Source organism: Electrona antarctica, assembly GCF_951216825.1.
Source record: "Electrona antarctica genome assembly, chromosome: 2".
NCBI lineage: Eukaryota > Metazoa > Chordata > Actinopteri > Myctophiformes > Myctophidae > Electrona > Electrona antarctica.
The window spans coordinates 48,696,854-48,717,037 of NC_136807.1; the positions used below are offsets into that span (position 1 = coordinate 48,696,854).

The 20,184-nt window shown below is 46.4% G+C and overlaps 1 protein-coding gene across 1 annotated transcript in view; it reads left to right on the forward strand.

Moving 5' to 3' along the window:
• LOC306943153 (neuron navigator 1-like) overlaps window positions 1-20,184 on the forward strand; it is a gene marked incomplete at its 5' end in the record, with an annotated part of 28,548 nt that overhangs the window by 4,014 nt on the left and 4,350 nt on the right. Inside the window, 14 exons of the mRNA XM_079529354.1 lie at window positions 608-691; window positions 3,572-3,677; window positions 4,447-4,571; window positions 9,282-9,484; window positions 10,402-10,573; window positions 10,952-11,153; window positions 11,991-12,079; window positions 12,943-13,041; window positions 13,554-13,728; window positions 14,282-14,553; window positions 15,524-15,678; window positions 15,916-15,987; window positions 16,400-16,611; window positions 18,972-19,090. Of these exons, the coding sequence (XP_079385480.1) occupies window positions 608-691; window positions 3,572-3,677; window positions 4,447-4,571; window positions 9,282-9,484; window positions 10,402-10,573; window positions 10,952-11,153; window positions 11,991-12,079; window positions 12,943-13,041; window positions 13,554-13,728; window positions 14,282-14,553; window positions 15,524-15,678; window positions 15,916-15,987; window positions 16,400-16,611; window positions 18,972-19,090 (2,085 nt within the window). The remainder of the gene's footprint in view (window positions 1-607; window positions 692-3,571; window positions 3,678-4,446; window positions 4,572-9,281; window positions 9,485-10,401; window positions 10,574-10,951; window positions 11,154-11,990; window positions 12,080-12,942; window positions 13,042-13,553; window positions 13,729-14,281; window positions 14,554-15,523; window positions 15,679-15,915; window positions 15,988-16,399; window positions 16,612-18,971; window positions 19,091-20,184) is intronic.

Below are 20,184 nucleotides of genomic sequence, written 5' to 3' on the forward strand. Positions count from 1 at the left end.
CACCTGGAACCCCCCCCCCCCCCCCCCCCCCCCCCCAAGGACCACTGGTGGTCCCCGGACCACTGGTTGAGGACCACCACTGCGTGGAAGAGGAGTTATACTGTGCGCTCATTTTCTTCTGCTGTGACCACGTCTGACAGGCAGCGTGAGAGAGTGAGAGATCAGGGAGGAGGTGTGTTTCCCTTGGCTGGAGGAGTCAGTGATTCTGAGGCTGTCTGTCGTTGCATTCAGCTTCTCAGCACCTCATATAGGAGGGATGACGGAACGCTGTATTCTGTGAGACACACATACTGTATGGGTATTTTTGGCGTGTCCGAATCCGCCATTGCTTCATGGGGTGAAAAGAACAACACAGCTTCACCATTCGAATGGCATTATGGAACGTCATACACGTGATTACATTTTATGGGTTTTTCCCCCGCCATAGCGCTACACCTGGTGAAGTTTTGTAGTGCAAGTAATTGCAACAACCACCGATGCAGTGGTCCACATACAAATATTATTATTATTGTTGTGTCATATTTCTATTTCTTTGTCTTTGTTTATCTGTTTAGTTTAGAATTGCTGTTAAAGTGATTGCTTTTATGCTTTTTTCATTTCTGAACAGGCAAACCTGGTGGCCGCCTTTGAGCAGAGCCTGTCCTTGATGACCACCCGACTACAGAGTCTGTCAGTCAGTCACGAGCAGAAGGTAATTAACACGGTAATGTACACACACACGCACACACACACTCACACGCACGCACGCACACGCACATGCACGTATAATTAATATACCCCTGAGGGCAAGTAACCGACAAATAGCAGATAGACAAGCTCAGCTTGAAAATAGGCCTGTTTTTGGTGTGGGGCATTGGCGCACAATTATGTTTCATATACAGTACAAAATAATTATGATAATCTATCATTTATCTAATTTATAAATGATAGTTTATCATAAATGTAGAAAGATCACAAGATCCATCTTAACCAATTAAAACCGGGAAAGCCAGTCATTTTTGGCCAAATACACATGCCAATGTTTAAGCACCACTGATAACAACAACATAGGTTTTTCAGAAAACTGTTAAGATTTAGAAGACATTTTGTAGAATCTGCGGGTTATGGGCCGTTATGGGCTGATCAGCAGCACCTGGTGCGATTGAACCCGCTCTCACCCATTATGTAAACGGTGCAGAGAAACAACAGAGTCTCTCTGTTTAGTAGCAATGGAGCCGCCCAGCCTCTATCTCCTCCAAGGTTAACCCATTTTGGGCGGGAACCCCTTTTGGTGTTAGCATCATGTTATGCTTTAGCTATTGAAAAATAGCAGATCTACTAATCTACTAGTAGATCTAATAGCAGATCTACAAGCTCATAGCGCGCCACCGAGTGGCGCGCTACGAGCTTGTAGGTCTGCTATTTTTTTTAAAACTGAAGAACGACTGACATAGAAACGTAGCTTTTTCAGAAAACTGTCAGGATGTAGAAGACACTTTTAGACGGCATGGCTCAGTGGCTCAGTGGCTCAGTGGTCCAGGCACCTTGGCTGGTAATCCAGTCTGGCAGTGTGCCGCGGGTTCGACTCCCGATCCTGACGGCCTTTACTGCTGACGGCCATTTCCCGTCAGCCTACTGTCTGTCCCTCCATAAAAAAATATAAAATAAAGGCGAAAGCCACAAAAAAAAAACATTACAAAAAAAAAAGAATCTGATCTCAGGTCAAAATGGGTTAAAAGACACAGTGCTTAGAGGCAGATCTGTGCAGGTCACTGCGCTAGCTGGCACAAACATAAAGGCCTTCTTGAGAGAGAGAGTGAGCGCGTCTAGACCGAGCCTTTCACCAGGGGCACTAATGCATGAACCACAGTCCACAGGGTGCCAGATGCCAGTGTCGCAAGAGAAATAAGCAACCAGGTCTATGAAAACAAGCCCACAAAGTAACGACTCCTAGGCCATATGAACCTGATCAGCTATTTGGAAAATAGCCGATCCACAAGCTATACAACGCATCGCGACAAATATATATTATTGTTTAAGAATCACTGGTTTAAAACGACATTAGAAAGGAAGCCCAAATAAGCAACTACACTTTAGAAACAAGCCCGCAACCCGCAACTACCAACATGTGTAGTACTAGAAAAACCAAGCCCAAAGTCATTTATAATAAGCAGACATGGCCAAGGGAGAGAGGTAGATGGAGAGAGAGGGTCCTCATGTGCACACATGCAGATAATAGGCAGAACACCACCACCCCAGGGCTGATCCACTCACACACTTACGCACACACGCCGCTCCATAAGGGCAGAGGAATGTAGGGGTGTGTGTGTGTGTGTGTGTGTGTGTGTGTGTGTGCACGCGTACGTGTTCATTCTTGTGAATATAACACTGTGCACTGGGTCAGGTTGATCCCATACACCCTCACGGCCACCAATCTCCCATAATGCAGTGCAGTCCACCCTGCAGGGCCCGCGGGCCTGGGCCTCTCTCTCTCTCTCTCTGTCTGTCTGACCCATATTATTCAGCTCCTCGTGTCATGTCAGGCTGTGATCAAAGCCACCCCTCCCTCCCTCAATGCTAACATGGCCCCCTGTACTGGTAGCTTTCAGCTTACTGCTCAGTGGAGAGGGCCGTTACGCTGGAATGTATAGCCGGGAGGGAGGTGTGTAAAGCGTAGGTGTTATTTCTGTGTGCGTGCATGTGTGTGGGCGTGTGCGTGCACGTGTGTGCTTTTATTACTACTAGAAGTGTCTCCTCATCCTCACGAGAGAAATGGTTGTTTTATGGTTAAACACATGTACATTTTTTTAGAGACATTTTGGGGTTACGGTTAGGATTAGACATTTAGGGCAGTATTATGCGTGTCTTAAATACCAGGTCTTATTACATAACTTAAGACCTGGAGGCGTGATCAATGCCATTTGGCTATTCATAGTGGCCAAACAGTATTGACCACGCCTCCAGGTCTTAAGTTAAGTCATAATACCTGGTACTTAAGACACGCATAATACTGCCCTTAGAGGTTAGGTTTAGGGGCTGGGGCTAGAGTTTTCCCTATTTTATAATGCAAGGCAATGCACTTTAAGTCAAAGTGCACGGAAGAAAAATTGAAAAGTTTTTTCAAAGTTTTTGAAAAATCTTGAAAGTGTTTTCAGATGGGGATCCACGGCCATCGATGCCACACAATGTATTTATTACATTGTTGAGTCCATACCGCACCAATGGTTCGCCATGCAACTCCATGCAAACATGCAACCCCTTGCAGCCATCATACCCATAGCAGGTCGTCCAATGATCTCTGGGTCGGCGGTTAGAATCCAGGCTCCTCCTGTCCACACGTCGAAGTGTCCTTGGGCAAGACACTGAACCCTACTGTACATTGCCTCCAATGAGTTGGTCGGTGTGAGCTCGCCACCGTTGGTGTGTGAATGTGGGAAGTGAGGACGCTGGTGTCGACCTCCCAATGTATGAATGAATGAACCATTGTAAAGCGATTTGAGCACATGGAAAACTGCTATAAAAATGCAATTCATTATTATTAATACTAGTTGCATTGGTGCAGTTCATTCAACATAATTATGATCTTGTGCAGGATACTGAACTGAGCGACCTGAGGGAGACCATCGAATGTCTGAAGACCAGGAACGAGGAGGCCCAGGCTTGCATCCATGGAGCACTCAGTGTCCCAGACATTAAAGGTCTGTCTGTCTGTCTGTCTGTCTGTCTGTCTGTCTGTCTGTCTGTCTGTCTGTCTGTCTGTCTGTCTGTCTGTCTCTGTCTGTCTGTCTGTCTGTCTGTCTGTCTGTCTGTCTGTCTGTCTGTCTGTCTGTAAATATTTCAAGGGGTCAAACTAGCAATACACACATGCAGCTTAGCCTTAGAGGAAGCCTTCCTGTCTAAAGTTCTAAAATATCATCAGCTAGAGCAGACCATCTCACAGCTAGGCTACACAGATGTAAACTTTAGTTTAAAAATAAATAAATAAATGCTTAAACATATAGCTACAGTAGGTGTAATGTTAGAGTCCACAGAAGTGAACCTTTCAGGCCTGTTTTTTTCAACTCGCTGTTTCTCTGCAAGATATTATACTCTATAGGATAACATTATAACATTAACATTATACTCTATAAGCCTCTATGGGCATTATTATGCGTGTCTTAAGTACCAGGTCTTATATTACTTAACTTAAGACCTGGAGGCGTGATCAATGCCATTTGGCTATTCGGAGTGGCCAAACAGCATTGACCAGGTCTTAAGTTAAGTAATAAGACCTGGTACTTAAGACACGCATAATACTGCCCACAATCTCCAAAAGTGGTGGGTCAAACTGAACAACCAATATGTCAACTTGAAGATATGTGCTTTCATATGACATGGAAAAAGTAAAATCAATGATGACTTATAGCGTTTGTCATGGTGGTCATAATTAAATAAACATTTCAAATGTGTTGTGTGTGCGCTTGGCAGACATGTGCATCCGTCGTCAGAACTCGTGTGAGAGCATCTCCAGCCTGAACAGCCTGACCAGTGTGTCCAGCTTGGGCAGTCTGAAGGACCAGGAGGCCAAGAAGAACAAGAAGAAGAAGAGCTGGGTAGGAACACGCACATGCACACGCGCGTGAACACGCATGCACGCACGCTTAACATCTGTTATGACTTCTCTCGCTGCTGGCTGTGTGTCACACTGCTGCAGACTGACTCACACATGCATGTGCTTACTCACACAGACATGCACACACACACACACACACACACACACACACACACACACACACACACACGCACACACACACACACACACACACACACACACACACACACACACACACACGCACATCAACATCAACAACACCTGTTATGTTACTTATTATTACAGAGCCCCTGGCATGTGTTTGTGTGTGTATGACTGTAACATTCTTCTATGATAACGTGTGAGGAGTGAGTGTGAGGAGTGAGTGAGTGTGTGAGTGCGTGCGTCCGTGCTCTCTGTGATCTTGGAATCTCCCCCCCCCCAAAAAAAAGGACAAAAACGTTACGATATCATGTCCGTAGCGCTCGCACACAGCGTGAAGCCCTGTTGCACCGTTCCATCCTACACTGAGGTTAGCTTAGCTGGAACGTGGACTTCTCGTGGTTGTAGTAATGGTGATTCACCGATTGTAATGATTGTAAATCGCCGGGTTGTTGTCACATACGGAGCAGGATTAACCCATTTTGGGGCGGGAACCCCTTTTGGTGTTAGCATTATGTTATGCTTTAGCTATTGCAAAAATAGCAGATCTACAAGCTCATAGCGCGCCACCGAGTGGCGCGCTACGAGCTTGTAGGTCTGCTATTTTTGAAAAATCGAAGAACGACTGACATAGAAACATAGCTTTTTCAGAAAACTGTCAGGATGTAGAAGACATTTTTAGAATCTGATCTCAGGCCTAAATGGGTTAATGACCGGCGAGCTCCTTTACAAAAGTGTAACCATTGCCAGCTTGAAGCGCCCAGGGTTCTCTGGCAAAAAAACTAAACAAAAAGCACTGGGATCGCTGAAGCGCGACGCTCCGGGGCTGGAAAGAGGAGCACACCAGCGTGTCTTTATACCATAATAATGCACAGTATGGTAGACTGGCAGTGCCAGGTCAAAAGGCTTTCTGTGTAGACGTGGCCCCTCGCCGTTATACTTTCTATATGTACAGTTGGGTGCCACCGATATTGTCCCTTATCATTTGACCCATTTAGGCCTGACCTCAAAATTTAAAAAAAATCCATCTAAATCCTCCAGTTTTCTGAAATAAATATTTTCACGATTTTTCAAAAATAGCAGACCTACAAGCTCGTAGCGCGCCACTCGGTGGCGCGCTATGAGCTTGTAGATCTGCTATTTTTCAATAGCTAAATTATAACATAATGTTTAAAACACCAAACTGTCCTTTTTGCGCAGATGCACGCAAACCTCAGCAAAAAGAAAAGGACAATATCGATGGCCTCCAACTGTATGTAGCCGAGAGGCTCACAAGCTCAGCCTATAGTCAGCTTAAAACGTCTAATATCTCCACCGAGCCATTTGGAATTCCCTATGACGTGGGGGGGGAGATATTATTAGACTTTTTAGGCCATCAGGCTGAGGTTGTGAGCCACTCTGCTAATGTATGTATGGATGTACGGATGTATGTATGTATGTATGGATTTATGAACGGTATGGATGTATACGTATGGATGGATTTATTTACATTGTACAGTACGGATGTATGTATGTATGAATGGATGGCCAGATTGTATGGATAGATTTTCTGTGTGTATACAACATGATGAACATATTGTAGTGCAGTCAGTATTGACGGGCATTCCCTCTCCCTGTGTGAGTGTACACACTCAGTGTGTGACCCAGTGACTGACTACTAACTATCACTTTACTTACTGACACACTGACACACATGTTGACTCAACATTGACCTATACATACAGCACGGGTTTGCCGGGGAATTCCACGAGAAGCATCATTGTGTGTAATTAACAATTCTAACAATTCATTCTTATTACCTTGTTGAGCACCGGTGCCGAACTCCGAAAATAGCTGATCTACAAGCTCTACAAGGCGTCCATTGTCCACTTATTATGTATGAGACTTAGGGCATGTTTTTCTGTAAGGTCGCTGGTAAATATTGGTTGTTGCAGGGTTTTTTGGGGCATGTTTCCAAAGTGTAGTTGCTTATTCGGGCTTGCTTCCTAAACCATTGGTTCTCAAACATGTTCATGTCAAAGACCGCCTAAATCAAAATTTTGTCCATCTGAAAATATTTGTACATTTCATATAAAAGCAGATGATGCGATGTAAATTGCTGTGTAGAGGGTATAAACGCATGCATAAAGTGGCATTGTTTAACATTAACATTGTTTAACGTTGTTTAATGCCATCAGATAGGACCTTTCTGTTTGGATGTATGTGCTGTCAAGGCCAGAACGTTTTTTTTGCCACTCAGTAGGCGTTCCCCACTTCCCACATGACTTCAGGGTATGATGATGATGTCACGCGCATACCCTAGTTGCTTATTTTGGGCTTGTTTTCATAGCCCAGTTGCTCGTTTCTCTCGCAAAATCTGGAAACACCTGATTGTAGAGCTTTGTAGATCTGCTATTTCCGGCTTTGTTTTGTGTTTGACCGCTACCATTATTTAATCCCTCCGTCGCGTCCTGCCAGGGTTTTATCGCGCGTGACACTTACTTTGAAGAGCCAAATATCCGTAATCGCATTTTACTATGAAACCATTCCGTGTGTGTTGACGAAGCTGGTGCTTGTTCTCTCGGTCGGTGGTGGAAAAAGTGGACCGCGAGTATCACAGCGCCTGCTACAGGCCGTTGAAAACGCTTGTCTGGGACAAAGCGACCCCTGCAATGTCGCTTCTGGAGATAAAGCCGTCTGAAAACAGAGCAGGCAATGTAAGTGGATGCGCGCGCATCTTCAAAATGGCCGCGGCCATTGGCTCAGAAGCATAACAGAGCTAACGAACGGTAGCTTTTAATACGATCGTATCAAAACATGCATTAAATAATACATCGCTGTTAAAACGGCTTTTCCGGGTGTGGCACGGTACGCTATTCTACGTGTCTATGTTCCTGGCGGGCCTCGTGTTAAGCATAACAAATCCAGCCATCTTGGTGAATGTGGGTTCCATTGTGTCTGTCTCCCTGTGCTTCCCTGGGTTCATTGTGTCTGTCTCCCTGTGCTTCCCTGTGTTCATTGTGTCTGTCTCCCTGTGCTTCCCTGGGTTCATTGTGTCTGTCTCCCTGTGCTTCCCTGGGTTCATTGTGTCTGTCTCCCTGTGCTTCCCTGGGTTCATTGTGTCTGTCTCCCTGTGCTTCCCTGTGTTCATTGTGTCTGTCTCCCTGTGTCTCCCTGTGTTCATTGTGTCTGTCTCCCTGTGCTTCCCTGGGTTCATTGTGTCTGTCTCCCTGTGCTTCCCTGGGTTCATTGTGTCTGTCTCCCTGTGCTTCCCTGTGTTCATTGTGTCTGTCTCCCTGTGCTTCCCTGGGTTCATTGTGTCTGTCTCCCTGTGCTTCCCTGGGTTCATTGTGTCTGTCTCCCTGTGCTTCCCTGTGTTCATTGTGTCTGTCTCCCTGTGCTTCCCTGGGTTCATTGTGTCTGTCTCCCTGTGCTTCCCTGTGTTCATTGTGTCTGTCTCCCTGTGCTTCCCTGGGTTCATTGTGTCTGTCTCCCTGTGCTTCCCTGGGTTCATTGTGTCTGTCTCCCTGTGCTTCCCTGTGTTCATTGTGTCTGTCTCCCTGTGCTTCCCTGTGTTCATTGTGTCTGTCTCCCTGTGCGTCCCTGTGTTCATTGTGTCTGTCTCCCTGTGCGTCCCTGTGTTCATTGTGTCTGTCTCCCTGTGCTTCCCTGGGTTCATTGTGTCTGTCTCCCTGTGCTTCCCTGGGTTCATTGTGTCTGTCTCCCTGTGCTTCCCTGGGTTCATTGTGTCTGTCTCCCTGTGCTTCCCTGGGTTCATTGTGTCTGTCTCCCTGTGCTTCCCTGTGTTCATTGTGTCTGTCTCCCTGTGTCTCCCTGTGTTCATTGTGTCTGTCTCCCTGTGCTTCCCTGGGTTCATTGTGTCTGTCTCCCTGTGCTTCCCTGGGTTCATTGTGTCTGTCTCCCTGTGCTTCCCTGTGTTCATTGTGTCTGTCTCCCTGTGCTTCCCTGGGTTCCATTGTGTCTGTCTCCCTGTGCTTCCCTGTGTTCATTGTGTCTGTCTCCCTGTGCTTCCCTGTGCTTCATTGTGTCTGTCTCCCTGTGCTTCCCTGTGCTTCATTGTGTCTGTCTCCCTGTGCTTCCCTGTGTTCATTGTGTCTGTCTCCCTGTGCTTCCCTGTGTTCATTGTGTCTGTCTCCCTGTGCTTCCCTGTGTTCATTGTGTCTGTCTCCCTGTGCTTCATTGTGTCTGTCTCCCTGTGCTTCCCTGGGTTCATTGTGTCTGTCTCCCTGTGCTTCCCTGTGTTCATTGTGTCTGTCTCCCTGTGCTTCCCTGTGTTCATTGTGTCTGTCTCCCTGTGCTTCCCTGTGTTCATTGTGTCTGTCTCCCTGTGCTTCCCTGTGTTCATTGTGTCTGTCTCCCTGTGTTCATTGTGTCTGTCTCCCTGTGCTTCATTGTGTCTGTCTCCCTGTGCTTCCCTGGGTTCATTGTGTCTGTCTCCCTGTGCTTCCCTGGGTTCATTGTGTCTGTCTCCCTGTGCTTCCCTGTGTTCATTGTGTCTGTCTCCCTGTGCTTCATTGTGTCTGTCTCCCTGTGCTTCATTGTGTCTGTCTCCCTGTGCTTCCCTGTGCAGCTGAGGAGCTCCTTCAACAAGGCCTTCAGCATCAAGAAGGGAGGCCCTAAAACCTACTCGGACATCGAGGAGATCGCCACGCCCGACTCCTCGGCTCCCAACTCCCCGAAGATCCTCCACGAACACGATTTGGAGGGCGTCATGGAGGGCGGAGAGAGCCGGCCTCCGTCCCTTAAGAACTCCACCTCTGCCACCTCCTCTGTGTGAGTGCTGTTCTAGAATCTTTTGGAGAGTACTTCTAACAGTTAAACAACATAATGAGACAGACACAATTCAGAGTTTCAGAGTATTGGAATCTTGTATTCGAATACGGAGCCAGCGTCAAGCATTTGCAACGGAACACCATACTGACTCAACTCAGCTCAGTCAGACTTCAGTTTAAATACATTTCCTACCCCCCCCCAGGGCGTAGTTGGGTCTTAACAGCTGAGACAATGAAAAGACCATCCCCCTCAGTCCACAAGTCACAGGTCAAATGTCAGTAAAGATAATAATGGGACAGAAGTGATTTGATCTCCTTAAATGTATAACTTAGGTATTCCACATTTCCTCGACAGTGCCCCAAACCAATCCAATCCAAACCTTCCTCTGTTTCTCTCAGGTCTCGCTGGGTGAGGCCCGGTAGCCTCTTAGCTCATCATATAGTGGACGTAGTCAGCCTTCAAGTATGCATGCTAATCTAATTCAACCTGTTGAATTAGCCAACATGGACCTGTACCTGTTATCTCTAGTCTACCCAAAGCGTGTTAGTCTATCTGTTGTTTGCTGTCAGTTGAGCACCCACATGATAAGATTTGACTTGATTACAGATCCCCATTAGCTGGTGCCATAGATAGCAACCACTTAGTTTTCCATGTCTATCAAAAGGAAAGGCCAATATTCAACACACATTACATAATACACTAAAGCTTGTAAATGGGCTATTTTTGCTACTTCTGTGCAACACTCTTATAGGATGAAGTAGACCCCACTGCCCAACAAAAACAACCTTTAAGTTGAAATATGGACTGGAGATACACATTAATGTTGCTGCCCGATGGCAACAATTTGCAAAACAACTATGGTCTCATTGTGGTGTCCAGGACTAGACTAATAGCTGTGGTCTGGTGTCATGATGCAGGATCATGGAGAGCACGGAGGAGGTGGAGGAGGAGAACGACGAGGAGCACATGGTGACGGAGCTCCGCTCTGAGCTCTGGGAGAAAGAGAGGAAGTTGACGGACATCCGCCTGGAGGCTCTGAACTCCGCCCATCAGCTGGAGCAGCTCCGCGATGCCATGAACAACATGCAGGTGCGTGTGTGTGTGTGTGTGTGTGTGTGTGTGTGCGTGTGCATGCGCGTGCGCGTGCTGCATTGAATTCAACATTTTATGAGATTTAGCCTCTCAGACCCGAAACGTAGAATATTTTGTCTGTATTGATTTGGTACCATTGGAGAGACAACAGGAAAATCTTGATCAAAATAACAATTCTTCTTAATTGTTTAAGCTTCTTTTAAACTAAGTAATACGTGTGTTTAACAATAATTTAACTCTTGAGAGCATAACATTTGTAAGGGTCCACTTACAACACCTTTAATAATAGTGTACACAGTATGTGCAAATGAGAGTACATTCCATGTATTGAAAGTTGAGTGTAACTGTGAAATATCGCCCCCTTGTGGCCTGCAGTCAACAGTGGAGAACCTGAAAGCAGAGAATGACCATTTGAAAACGGGCAGCAGCGACCCCAGCGTTGCTGCGGCGGGCTCCGGTGGTCCCACGACGTCCACCTCTCAGCCCTCAGGTCTGGCCTCTCTGCTGGGACCCTCGCCCATCAGCATGTCCCTCACCAAGTCCTTCAGCCTCAGCATGAACGACTGTAAAGACCCAGGTAAGAGACCACGCTTTAGCAACGAGGGCAGGGGTCACGTCGACAAAATGAATGTGTCCGAGGCAGAGGCTGTTATACACACCATTATGATGTTCTTATTTTGACCATAAATACCCAATTTCTGGGTTTTCTTCAGAATATGTATGATACTTATGCCACTATGGTCCACTAGTACTAGTTATAGGTCTCAAATGTTTTATTTACAAGGACACCCTTAACTCTGAGAGTGTACAAATGTACACAGACTTGTTATGGTCATTCAGGGATAGCTTTGTATGTGTTTCTGGTGATTATTATTATCATTTTGTATGTCTGTGACAAAACTGTCCACCACAAGCCAGCAAGGCGAGGACCCCTGAACTAGGGCTGTCGCGATTATGACATTTTACTTGACGATTAATTTGTCACACAAATTATTTCCGATTATTTTGTCGTTGAACACTGGAAACCTGTGAATAAAAGTTACATTTATGTTACAATTACATCTACAATTGAGGGAAATAAGTAATGTTTTGGTTGAACTACTCCGTTAAACACGTATGCATCCTCACGTGTTAACCCATTTTGGGGGCGGGAACCCCTTTTGGTGTTAGCATTGTTATGCTTTAGCTATTGAAAAATAGCAGATCTACAAGCTCGTAGCGCGCCACCGAGTGGCGCGCTACGAGCTTGTAGGTCTGCTATTTTTGAAAAATCGAAGAACGACATAGCTTTATCAGAAAACTGTCAGGATGTAGAAGAAGATTTTTAGAATCTGATCTCAGGTCAGAATGGGTTATGAAGATGTCAACCGTCTCCTTCCCTTTGCTCATCCCACCCTCTCTTCTCTTTCATCAGACGTGTTTCCAGCGGACACGCTGAGCATGTCCTCTCAGCGGGGCGACACGTGTGTGAAGGTGCTGGTGCGCATCGGAGATCAGACCGAGGTACGTCTGTCTGGAAGGTCTTTACCGTGCATCTAATGACCTCCATTATGTGACCGCACCGTAATGCCTAAAGCCCCCTTACACATGACATAATGCATAAAAGCCCCCTACACATGACAAGCGATAGGGAGGGCAGTTAGGTAGCCTCGGAAACCCAGACGTTTTTATTTCCAGGGAGGAAAAAAAAGTCTGGGTCAGAGTCCACTTCAATTCGGCATAGAGTAGCGTAAACATCACTCACTCTCTGCTGATTTCTGATCGTCTGCACCTTTGTTAAATTGACACGCACACATATACACGCACACACTCCTCTCTCTCTCTCTCTGTCGCTCTAATTCATTAGTCTCATGTCTAGCAGCTGCGCATAGTTTCTCCTGGCCTATGCCATAAAAAGCATAGGTGAGTTCCAGGCTAGCAGTTAGGTAGAGAGTGGAAGATGAAATATGCACCTGTATTTGGAACAAGCAAAGCCCTGACAGTTTCATTGTTAAACCTGGTAGCCCCCAACCGTCCGGATACTGACACTGACTTGCAACACATGATTTTACTGTTGTGTTGAAGAGATCTGGGAACTCACTGGAGAAAAATAAAAACGGTTAATTTAACACGTGTGTACGACACAAACGCTATCCCGTTCTTTATGACGCTGTGAAGTCATCGGTCAGGCTTTGAAAGGTCACTGTGCAAAAAAAATCAAATTGGCCGACGAGGGCATCGCCACAGGCAACACAGCAAGCACTGTCTGACACTCTCCTCATGGCAACAATGACTCACCGTGTGTGTGTGTGTGTGTGTGTGTGTGTGTGTGTGTGTGTGTGTGTGTGTGTGTGTGTGCGTGTGCGTGTGTGTGTGTGTGTGTGTAGGAGAGTAAGCAGCAGCAGGAGTTCTATCTGGGTACGGTGCAGGTCACTGGCAGGATGGACTGGGCCAGTCTGGACTCACTCATAGCCAAGACGTTCAGAGTAAGTTGACATTCAATAAGAAGGAATTTCTCTTTAGAACTGGAAGGCCTACACGTTGTTAAACCTTCCTACTCGGGAAAGCATCTGTGTCATTTTAGTTTTTACATATATCGTCAGTCGTCACTGTCAAACAGAAACCTTGTATCTTCAAGTTTTCAAATTTGTATTGTTGCCCGTAAATTTAAGCCCCCTAGTTCTTCATACAACAGTGTCGCACAAAAGTAGTGAAAATAGCCGATCTACGCCTTGTGCGCTTAAATTCTTCTTAGAGTAATATTAAAAAGGAACGGTTTTGGACATACATGACATGCACGCGACGACAACAACGATAAAAAAAAGATTTTTTTCAGAAAACCTGGGTTAGGATTTAGAAGGCATTTGTAGAATCGGCTTCACGTCTTAACGGGGTAACCATCACATTGTTACCACAGCATCATGCAGGCGATGCCGTGATGTAGCCTTTTTGTTTAGACGAATGAACGTGATAATGATCGTTTTCCCCCTCGTCCCAGGAATACTTGACCCAAGTGGACCCGACGGCCAGCCTGGGTCTGTCCTGTGACTCGCTGCACAGCTACCAGCTGTCCCAGGGAGGTGGGCGCAGGGTGCTGGGTGGAGAGAAGCCCCAGGCGTCGCCGTCCCGCTGTCTGGGCAGCGGCCCAGCTCGCATCCTCGTCACCTTGAAAGGTCAGTTGTGACTGTGATCCAGCCAGAGGAGAAGCACTGTGCTTGAATGGTTCTAGCATCCATCCATCCGCGTCGACGAACGAATGCCAAAAACATGTTTTTCCTGATGAGTCACACTCATCAGGAAAAACATGTTTTTGGCATTCATTCCACCTGATAGCAATGAAATTAATAAAAAAATAGTCTTTCTTTCTCTCTCTCTCTCTCTCTCTCTCTCTCTCTCTCTCTCTCTGCCTTATCTGTTATCTTTGTCTTCTCTCTCTCTCTCTCTCTCTCTCTCTCTCTCTCTCTCTCTCTCTCTCTCTCTCTCTCTCTTTTGCAGTTTTGCAGAGCTGACTGCTTATAAACAATATACTGTACAAACATTATATACAGTATCTGAATTTATGAATATAAGACTGTTAAACACATATATATATTTATTTCCCCCCCCCCTAGCATATGTGTGATTGCTGTTTGTGATCCTGCTGTTGTATACAACAAATAACACTTTATTGTTTTGCTATCATAATGAGAAAAGTACCGTAAATGCATTCTCCACGCCCTCCCTCAGGCCTCAAGGAGAAGAGTGTGGACTCGCTGGTGTTCGAGACCATGGTGCCCAAGCCCATGCTGCAGCACTACATCAGCCTGCTGCTGAAGCACCGGCGCGTGGTGATGTCTGGCCCCAGCGGCACGGGGAAGACCTACCTGGCCGGGCGGCTGGCCCACTACCTCCTGCAGCGCAGCCGCGAGGCCGAGCCGCAGTCCCCCTCCTCCCCCGTCTCCCCGCCGGGGGGTCACTGTGCCGCTGTGACCTTCAACATGCACCGGCAGTCACACAAGGTACTGTAACAAGGGGTGGAAATAGTACTCACTTTTTTTTTTACTTAAGCAAAAGTATCAAGAAGTAAGACCGGCACCCGCCCCTCTACTAGACCAGAAACAAGTAAGACGCGTGAACGCGGGAAGCGAACGCAGCTGTTGTGGCAGTCTGACACACATACACATACACACACAGAGTTTTTTTTTTCCTCTTAAATTTATTTTCTTTTCTTTTTTTTAATTATTTTTAAATGTATTTATTTATTTATTTTTTTAAGGTTTTTTCACGTGCGTGCGTGCGTGCGTGCGTGCGTGCATGCGTGTGTGTGTTTTTTGTGTGTGATACAGCTGCGCCCTCTGGTGGCGGGCGGGTGGTGTTACAGCGTGACAGACAGACAGACACACACACACAGACAGACATGATCTGCTGGGTCTCATAGTAAATGCTCACTGCGTTCGCAATCACTGCGTTCGCAATCACACTGGCTGGGCCAGGTTAGTCTAGGGCTAATCTCACAAACTGCTGTACCAAATTGGCACCGGATTTCTCATACTGTGTTAAGTGTACAATGTCAGATGCAAAGCTACAGTCTACCATTCATTTCCGATGGAAGCCAGCCACATGAAGATGCAAAGCTACATCTGACAATTAAACTGCAACCGTGTGACAGATACGCTGCTCTACTTATTTTTTATCTGACAGTGTGACTGCAGCATTTATGCTAGACCTCATTTTAGATTTGTTTTTAATATATTTATCTTTAATTTTATAATGGAAGTGAATGAGGGTCAGATGGGGCTGATTCTGAAACCGTGCCCAAATCTTTAGTCATACGTAACGTTATAAGTTACACTGTGAGTGAAGTCCGAGATCCACAATGGGATCCACGCCATTATTAGAGCGCGTCTTGTGTCCTCCATGCACAAATATAAACAGTACACGTGTAAAGACAACAGTTTATTTACCTCCTCTGACCTTCTGCTCCAACAGGAGCTGCAGTTGTTTCTGTCCAACATGGCCAATCAGATTGACCGGGAGATCAGTGGAGGAGAGCAGCCATTGGTTGTTATCCTAGATGACATCAGTGACGCTATGTCCATCAGTGAGCTGGTCAATGGAGCGCTCACCTGCAAGTATCACAAATGGTGAGTGCACCCTTCCAGCAGAGAAAGAGAGAGAGAAGGAGAGACAGAGAGGAGATACCGGCAAATACAAGTAGTAGCAATAATAATAAATGTAATAGTGTAATAATAATAAATCTTTGTGTGATGGGATAATTATTTATTTTTACGATTTGTAAAATGTAACAATGGATCAAGGTCAGATTTCATCCATGATAATTAGACATCCTTTAACTTTGCTGTTCTTTATTTTCTTTTCAGTCCTTACATCATTGGAACGACCAATCAGCCTGTGAAGATGTCATCCAACCACGGACTGCACCTTAGCTTCAGGTACTGTAAATCTAGAGTCAACTAAGCCTAACCACATACCTTCTCTCCTACATTTTAACCCATTTTGACCTGAGATCAGATTCTAAAAATGTCTTCGACATCCTGACAGTTTTCTGAAAAAGCTATGTTTCTATGTCAGTCGCTCTTCGATTTTTCAAAAATAGCAGATCTACAAGCTCATAGCGTGCCACTGAGTGGCGCGCTATGAGCTTGTAGATCTGCTATTTTTCAATAGCTAAAGTATAACAGAATGCTTGAAACACCAAAAGGGGTTCCCGCCCAGAATGGGTTAAATCACATGGTATCCGCCTGGGCACCATTGTCCTGGTCCTCAAAAGATAAATGGTTGTTTTATGGTTAAAAGAAAAGATTTCTAGAGATGCGTTTATAACTAGAAAATGTTTCACCTCAGGATGGTGACGTTCTCCAACAACGTGGAGCCCGCCAACGGCTTCCTGGTGCGCTACCTGCACCGCAAGGCGGCCGAGGCCCAGCAGAAGGAGCCAGAGGTGATGGACCCGGCCGGGCGGCAGGCCCTGCTGGGTGTGCTGGACTGGGTGCCTCAGCTCTGGTACCACCTCCACACCTTCCTGGAGAAACACAGCACTTCTGACTTCCTCATAGGTTAGTTCCTCTGGTGCCACCTCCACACCTTCCTGGAGAAACACAGCACTTCTGACTTCCTCATAGGTTAGTTCCTCTGGTGCCACCTCCACACCTTCCTGGTGAAACCTGACTTCCTCATAGGTTAGTTCCTCTGGTGCCACCCCCACACCTTCCTGGTGAAACCTGACTTCCTCATAGGTTAGTTCCTCTTGTGCCACCTCCACACCTTCCTGGTGAAACCTGACTTCCTCGTAGGTTAGTTCCTCTGGTGCCACCCCCACACCTTCCTGGTGAAACCTGCCTTCCTCATAGGTTAGTTCCTCTGGTGCCACCTCCACACCTTCCTGGTGAAACATGACTTCCTCATAGGTTAGTTCCTCTGGTGCCACCTCCACACCTTCCTGGTGAAACATGACTTCCTCATAGGTTAGTTCCTCTGGTGCCACCTCCACACCTTCCTGGTGAAACATGACTTCCTCATAGGTTAGTTCCTCTGATGCCACCCCCACACCTTCCTGGTGAAACCTGACTTCCTCATAGGTTAGTTCCTCTGGTGCCACCTCCACACCTTCCTGGTGAAACCTGTCTTCCTCATAGGTTAGTTCCTCTGGTGCCACTTCCACACCTTCCTGGTGAAACCTGACTTCCTCATAGGTTAGTTCCTCTGGTGCCACCTCCACACCTTCCTGGAGAAACACAGCACTTCTGACTTCCTCATAGGTTAGTTCCTCTGGTGCCACCTCCACACCTTCCTGGTGAAACCTGACTTCCTCGTAGGTTAGTTCTTCTGGTGCCACCCCCACACCTTCCTGGTGAAACCTGACTTCCTCATAGGTTAGTTCCTCTGGTGCCACCTCCACACCTTCCTGGTGAAACCTGACTTCCTCATAGGTTAGTTCCTCTGGTGCCACCTCCACACCTTCCTGGTGAAACCTGACTTCCTTATAGGTTAGTTCCTCTGGTGCCACCTCCACACCTTCCTGGTGAAACCTGACTTCCTCATAGGTTAGTTCCTCTGGTGCCACCTCCACACCTTCCTGGTGAAACCTGACTTCCTCATAGGTTAGTTCCTCTGGTGCCACCTCCACACCTTCCTGGTGAAACCTGACTTCCTCGTAGGTTAGTTCCTCTGGTGCCACCTCCACACCTTCCTGGTGAAACCTGACTTCCTCGTAGGTTAGTTCCTCTGGTGCCACCTCCACACCTTCCTGGTGAAACCTGACTTCCTCATAGGTTAGTTCCTCTGGTGCCACCTCCACACCTTCCTGGTGAAACCTGACTTCCTCATAGGTTAGTTCCTCTGGTGCCACCTCCACACCTTCCTGGTGAAACCTGACTTCCTCATAGGTTAGTTCCTCTGGTGCCACCCCCACACCTTCCTGGTGAAACCTGACTTCCTCATAGGTTAGTTCCTCTGGTGCCACCCCCACACCTTCCTGGTGAAACCTGACTTCCTCATAGGTTAGTTCCTCTGGTGCCACCCCCACACCTTCCTGGTGAAACATGACTTCCTCATAGGTTAGTTCCTCTGGTGCCACCCCCACACCTTCCTGGTGAAACCTGACTTCCTCATAGGTTAGTTCCTCTGGTGCCACCCCCACACCTTCCTGGTGAAACACAGCACTTCTGACTTCCTCATAGGTGAGAGGGAGGGAGAGGAGGAGGGAGCCTGTTGAAGTCTGAGATCCACAATGGGATCCGTGCCATTATTAGAGCGCATCCTGTGTCCTCGTGCACAAATATAAACAGTAGGCCTACTTGTGTCTAACAGGGCCTGTTACAGGCAGTGTTGATTTCGTAGACAAAAAAATGTGGAGAAAAATGTCCATCCACTACCTTTTTTCACTGACGAAAACTAACGAAAAATGAATAAAAACTAAGCTATGATGACTAAAACTGAGACTACATACGTATATTGACAATTTCATCAACAAATAAAAACTAGACTAAAATGTAGTCTAATGGAGTGTAGTCTAATGGAGTGCATGAAAAAGAGATCCAGTAGAACTAAAAGACAAGTCATTTATGTTTGGTGTTGTGCTCTGAAAATAGCAGATCTACAAGCTGCTTGGAGGTCTGTATACTTGTACACACTCTTTTTGTGTCATGCGTGTTAACTTCAGGGTCCACTTTATGCTACTCGAATGCATCGATTAGTTAAATTACCTGTTGCACCCCTAGTTTGGTCAAATCACTAGGAGACTGTTGAGGATGGCAATGAAGGACCGGGAAGTCTGGCGTGGTATTGTGAAATCCATTTCAAAGAAACCTTTGAAATGGCTGTATTCTTTGAAGTGAACCAGTGGATATTATTGTATAGAATACTTACCTTTAGAACCATCATCTGGGCTGACAGGATGTTTTTTTACCTTCCCCAGGTCCCTGCTTCTTCCTGTCATGCCCAGTCACAGTGGCGGAGTTCAGGCCGTGGTTCATCGACCTGTGGAACCACTCCATCATACCTTACCTGCAAGAGGGAGCCAAAGATGGAATCAAGGTGCTTACTTAACACACCCATGGATGCATGTGTGTGTCTTGGACACAAAGATCTGTACTACAGCATACATAAATACAATACAATGCTTTACAATACAAGACAATAAATGTCCACAGTGACTCGTACACATAAGCCCACATACCTAGTGGGCTTATGTGCATACCAGCACCTTAGCACCACCTCAAAGCCTTCTACCCCTACCCTGTCTGCCCTCTGCAAGGACTCAGTTAAGGAGTGTGATTGGGCCCAGGCGGTGGCGTAACCGTCTGGGCACCCGACTGGTAATCCAGTCGCAGTGTGCCGCGGGTTCGACTCCCGAGCCCGACACGGCCTTTACTGCATGTCTTCCCCCATCTCTCTCCCGTTTCCTGTCAGCCTACTGTCTGTCCCTTAAAAAACCAATAAAAGGCGTAAGCCGCAAAAAAATATCTAAAAAAAGAAGGAAAAAAAAGGAGTGTCATTGACAGAGGGACAAAGGAATTCTTGTACCTATTATATTTGCATGCATGTACCTCGTACCTCGTACCTGAGGGCATTAACCTATACTCAGGGTATAGTACGTACATGGGAGGGGTCAGGCACAATTTTCTTAGCCTGCCCAATCTGTGTGCTTGTTTGTGAAAGATTCAATCCTTTATTTATCCATGTTGTTTCACTAGGTCTTCCATGGCCAGCCTAATGAAACAGTGGATTGTGCCTTCTGCCTGCACTATTCATATGTTTAATTTGTCATTTTAATGCCAATAGAAAAATCTGTGATATACACACTGCATCTCATTCTCACACGGCAATCCTATAGTATTATACCCAGTCCTGATGGTGGCGGTAACGTCACCATCATGCCGATTTTGACCAAATAGAGCGAATCTGGCGATGTCACTTCCGGTTTAAGGAATCACAACATCCAGGACTAGTTTGGACTGGTGCAGCACTATCAGATGTCCGGAATGCTAAGCGATCATTGTTTATTTTAATAACCAAGTCAAATTAAGCTCTAATCAAGCCCAAAATATCGCATTTTACACAGCGATGCATGCGCAATCACACGCGTGCGTGATCGACCGTGCACGCGCGGATTTCGGCCGGTTTTAGGT